Source organism: Micropterus dolomieu, linkage group LG19, assembly GCF_021292245.1.
Source record: "Micropterus dolomieu isolate WLL.071019.BEF.003 ecotype Adirondacks linkage group LG19, ASM2129224v1, whole genome shotgun sequence".
In the NCBI taxonomy this organism is placed as follows: Eukaryota; Metazoa; Chordata; class Actinopteri; order Centrarchiformes; family Centrarchidae; genus Micropterus; species Micropterus dolomieu.
This window is the reverse complement of record NC_060168.1, coordinates 8,375,495-8,380,615: the sequence shown is the minus strand read 5'-3', so window position 1 is coordinate 8,380,615 and position 5,121 is coordinate 8,375,495. Positions and strand designations below refer to the sequence as shown.

Below are 5,121 nucleotides of genomic sequence, written 5' to 3'. Positions count from 1 at the left end.
TGGAGTCCCTCTCCCTAAGCCAGTATGTGACAAATGGGCGCTCGTCCGGGATCCAAACCCATTTGGTAATGTTGAATCTTGCCTACTGTGGCAAATGAGGAATTGTCAATTAATCAAGTATGTTGGTGACTAATATAGTTTATGTTGTCAGTGAATACTAAAATGAGTTTAGATGCTTTTTCAGCAGGATTGAAGTGACTTTTGTATTTAGCATTGTAGATAAGATTTTGGGGAGTATCATGCAAGGTTTTATGTTCTGTTGCATAAAACACCATAAACAAAGAACAGGCTTCCACAATTCTTTATTCAACCATCATTCATTTCTCACTGTCTTACAGCAGTTTTTACAATTGCATTGCAGCTATGGAGTAATGTGCAGACCAATACATAAGGTAAAACTCCCATCTTTCAAAAGTACTACATAGTATTAGCAGAAACACTGGAAACAAAACATCCAAGAAAACTGACAAGACAGCAGTCTAACTAGAATTAGTGCACATTCTTTATTGATCATGGGCTCAGTTACAATGAGGAGAGTTAAAACCAATACTGCCTAAAACACAGCAATCTTTATGACTTGCGGAACAAAATGCAAATAAAATCTACTTTAAAATCACTCAAAAATTTCTCAAAAACACTAGCTTAATTAGAGCTGGTATGTTTTTAGTATAGTAACACGAGGTGTGAGGTATGAAGGTGCAACATCTGGTTTAACGGAAACAATGGATCAAATGTGTGTGTGTGTGTGTGTGTGTGTGTGTGTGTGTGTGTGTGTGTGTGTGTGTGTGTGTGTGTACTGTAAGGGTGAGGTCAGCTGGCCGCTATGGTACATGTAGTATGATGGTGTGTGTGTGTGTGTGTGTGTGTGTGTGTGAGAATGTGTAGTGTTAGTGGTTTAGTTGACTACAGCAGATGAGCACATCTTGTTGATCCCACACGCATTGGACCCCCTGTATAGGTAGTAGTAACCCTGTGCGAGAGAAAGAGAGAATCACACATATTCTCACTACTTTATATGGGCAGCAATAAAGTAGCTAAGTAACCTTTTATCCTGTATGATAAAACCTTACAATTAAACACAACATGATAAAAAACAGTAGTTAGTTTTGTACAGTATGTGTCCCATTATCACTGAGCATAAACATCATCTCTTTGGCGGTCTTCAAAACACTGAACAATCTAACCTTCACAATAATGTTACATGTTGCAGGGCTGTGGTACTAAATCCTATTAGACTGTAAAAGTGGACAGGCTCATTTTAATGTGCCCCGTCCCTATATGAGGTGAATGTAAAACATGCAGTCACAGTTAGAAGCGGGGTTTTCATCATCACTTGGATTGTTTAGGTCAACTTCTTATCGTTTCAAACTCGAGTGCACATTGAAACATTTCACGTGAGCCACTACACTACACTCTTTCTCTAAATCTACAAACAAAGAGTCTTAATAGGTGGGGTTGTCTCACCTGGTCTCCATAATCTTCCCCCCAGCTGTTTTTGATGGCCCAGAATGGGACACCGTTACCTGAAAGCACAGAAACATTCATAAAATGCACCTGACTGCATCCTGCAGTTTGATTCACAAAATGATCATCCTTCATGTTGATATGCATGTTACAAATGTGTCTGTCGCAGGAGTGGGAACTGAGTAAATGAAGAGAGGATAAAAACACTTACGGTCTCCATATCCCACCAGCAGCACAGCGTGGTCGATCATCCAGGGGTTACAGAAGATTTTCAAAGGGTGAGACACACCCTTCCTGTAGAACTTCAGACATTCCGAAGACAATTAATTAAATTAATTAAAGGTGGATAAATTCTTGTAAAGAATAAGATGCACTTTGACATGATGCTGTTATCTCTTGATACATAGTTCTCATGGACGTGATGGAAGTGTGTTGAGTATGTCGAATTTGTTGCTGTGGTTGATGAGTATAGCAGTGAGAAAACGGCTTACCTGCATGGCAAAGGCATTTAGAGCAACAGAGATTGGTCCATTCTCAGCCAGCCAAGCTGCAATTTCTGAGGAGAAAAACAAAACAAAACGAAAATGAGTCCATTTAACAGCCCTTTGTTTCAAACTGCCACATGGCTGAATTTTCTAGTTACAGTTAATATACCTGCAAAATCAGCACCCATTCATACCCACTACACTGTGCATTTGTCTTTGAAATAGGAAACGACAAATCACTGGATTCACTGTATGTCACTTTCAGTGTGTTTATTTTAGTATGGAAATGCTGTTGGAACATTTATCAGCGCCTTCTCTTCCCTTTCTTCCTCACTGCCTCTCTGTTCGCTCAGCCCACTCACCCTTCTCATCTTTGGACAGCTCCACAGAGCTGTTGATGTAGGCGGCCACCTTCATGGTGGTGAAGTCGCACCTCTGCTTGTGCCCGCTGTAGGTGTAGTCAGTCTCTGTCTCCAGACCACCTTGAAGGATGAAGATTAAAAGGTTAAAGCTTGCCCTCTACATCAGCATAAATCACATGTATGCTTGTGCAACAAATAGCTGTAATGTAAGAAGAGGTGGGGATTGGGAGCTAAAATGATTCAAAGTGTTGCCACATCACTTGTCCTCCACCCGTGTCTTGCTTACCCAGCTTCTCAATAGCTTCATAAGCATTGGACGGCAGCCCTCCACGGCACGCCTGGTCTAGCCCATCACAGTCAACCAGCTCTGTGAGGGACAAATCAGTGAACCAATCAAATCATGGCTGCAGGAGAAAGTTGTTGAAATGTTGTATCATCTGTGTTTGTGTGGGTTTGTGCACATGTGTATACACGTGTGTTACCTTGTTCAGAGAGGGACAGCAGCGTGCCATTTTTCAGGAACCACTGGCCTTCAATGTTGCCCGTAACAGAAAATGCCCAGCAGGATCCACACATACCCTGCAAGAAACACACACACACACAGGAGGTATAACTTAATCATTAGTAACATAGTATTAGAGGGACTGCCCCATAAATAAGTCTGTTTGTTGGTACCTGGTTCTTAACAGGTGTGACAGCTCCATGATCCCGCCAGTCCCAGCTGGGAGGGGCGGGGTCTCGGGCAGGTGAGGCCAGTTTCATTGGTCGATGAAGAGTCCATTGACTCAGTAGCGGGTTCAGGTACGTAGAGCGAAACTCTTCCTCTGGAGAAAAACCACAAGGACAGCAGTCACACTTTTGTGTTACTTCAGACTTTTATTGGGGGGGGGGGCAGATGCAACACATGAAAAGCAGAAGTTGTATTTCCTCATTGAAAACGGTGTGGAAATACAAGCAAATGCACACACACATACCAGTTAGGTCGCTGAACTTGGTGACTCCATACTCAGCTGAACCTTGATCCAAAGACTGGATCTTCTCAGCAGTCTTCAGGTTCTCGTGGAAGATGCGCAACCGACGGTCGGTCTCTGCAGTATCAACGGTAAAAGACATACATACCACATGATTTGGCACTTGACAGTAAGAGACTTTGTTTTCCTGCCCTGTATATTAATCTTTTACATTTTTAATCATCAGTGTTTGGATCTGGGTCAGCCCAGATCCAAACACTGATGATCTTCTCAAACAACCAGTCAGTCCTTATCTAATCTATTATTGATTATCTATTATGTCATGTTATTCATCTATAAAGCTTGACAGTTGAAGCTTCCAAGGTACCTCACATCTCTTCTCTCATTTAAATCTCATAACTACAGCACATGACCCAGTAACTGCCTACCTAACCTCACATTTCCCTCATGTACACACTAAAGTTGGCAGAACTGGATTCAGGTACTACACACCTTTTAAATGGAATGAACTGCAAACTCAAAATCCAGTCTTATATTCCCCCTGGAGATTTTGAAGCTCTATTATCATCTTACATTTTCTATGATTCTTGTAACTAATAATGACTATTTGTTTATTGTGTAGTTGTGTTGGTTCTGCCTGTTGTTGTTTTTCCAGTGAATATTTCTTGTTCTAAAGTCTCTCTTGGAAGATCTGCCACTTTCTGACTGAGATATAATCAGTTGCTCTGTCTGTCTGTTTATCTTTTTATTTTTGATTTCTAATAGTGTATTCATATTTATGTGCATTTCATGTCTTATCCATCATTTTTTGCTATTTTAAACCTGGTAATGTTTATTCACAGCTGATGAGATGCTTGTAACCAATCAGTACACATGATATCCTAATTTCATAGGCTCTGAATGGATGAGGTTATTTATTCTTATGTTAAGGTAGGCTTTTATTGTTGCTATAAGCAGGACGGTGAAGACAGGAAAAGCAACACTATATGCACCTTCCTATGTTTGGTATGTACTGTATATACTGTACACGTGTCAGTCTCTCACCCTCTTGGCTGCTGTAGACCTTGTTGTATTTAACCATGAACTCTTTGAACTGGCCCAACAGCTCCACAGACTCCTGACAGATAAAGCGCAGACAAACACACAAATTCAACAACACATACCTCACTCTCAAAGTTCAAATTGACTGTTTACACAACAAATGCACAGCTGGAGAATCTAAGACAGATAAGCCAGTCCTGTTATTGATATACAGTTATTGACTATGATATAATTTTTACCTCCAGGGGCTTGCTGGTGAATGCGTCCACGACCTTGTTGGTCTCCTCTAGTTGAGGTTCAACTGATAAGAGAGACATTCAGGACAACATGTTAAGTCTCAGATGTGCATACGTCGAATTACTGGAAATACACGGAAGGTGCAGAACAAGTGCAAGTTTGACATAATTCATTATGGCTTGTGCTTGAAAAATAAACACTCGTCTTGTAAGCCTGAATCACAAAGTGGGCCTACGACGGAGAAGCCTAAAATACATTCTATTAATGCATATAACTTATGTTTACAGGAAGGCAAAAATCAACATTTACTGGCAAAATCAGAACTATTTTACCACTAAGCAGTGAAGGTCATATCTACAAAACTGTAAACATGCAAAGTTTTGTCCTGGTGTAACATATTTTTAATACATTGTTTTAACCAGTTTGACATCCTGGAAGTTACTGCTGCAATTACAGAGGAAGCAACGCATCATGGGATAACACTGAAACTACAGGTGCATCTCAAAAAATTAGAACATCTATATTTTATATATTCTAGATTCATTACACATAAAGTGAAAT

At 40.5% G+C, this 5,121-nt stretch overlaps 1 protein-coding gene across 1 annotated transcript in view; it reads right to left on the bottom strand.

The window, feature by feature from the left end:
* Window positions 1–285: 285 nt before the first annotated feature.
* Window positions 286–5,121, bottom strand: part of ctsf (cathepsin F) — an 8,176-nt gene continuing 3,340 nt past the window's right edge. The window contains exons 6-14 of the mRNA XM_046031523.1: window positions 3,286–3,399; window positions 2,987–3,135; window positions 2,794–2,890; window positions 2,598–2,678; window positions 2,312–2,431; window positions 1,956–2,020; window positions 1,676–1,766; window positions 1,465–1,523; window positions 286–970 (exon numbers count right to left, since the gene is read on the bottom strand). Of these exons, the coding sequence (XP_045887479.1) occupies window positions 896–970; window positions 1,465–1,523; window positions 1,676–1,766; window positions 1,956–2,020; window positions 2,312–2,431; window positions 2,598–2,678; window positions 2,794–2,890; window positions 2,987–3,135; window positions 3,286–3,399 (851 nt within the window). The 3' untranslated portion in view covers window positions 286–895. The remainder of the gene's footprint in view (window positions 971–1,464; window positions 1,524–1,675; window positions 1,767–1,955; window positions 2,021–2,311; window positions 2,432–2,597; window positions 2,679–2,793; window positions 2,891–2,986; window positions 3,136–3,285; window positions 3,400–5,121) is intronic.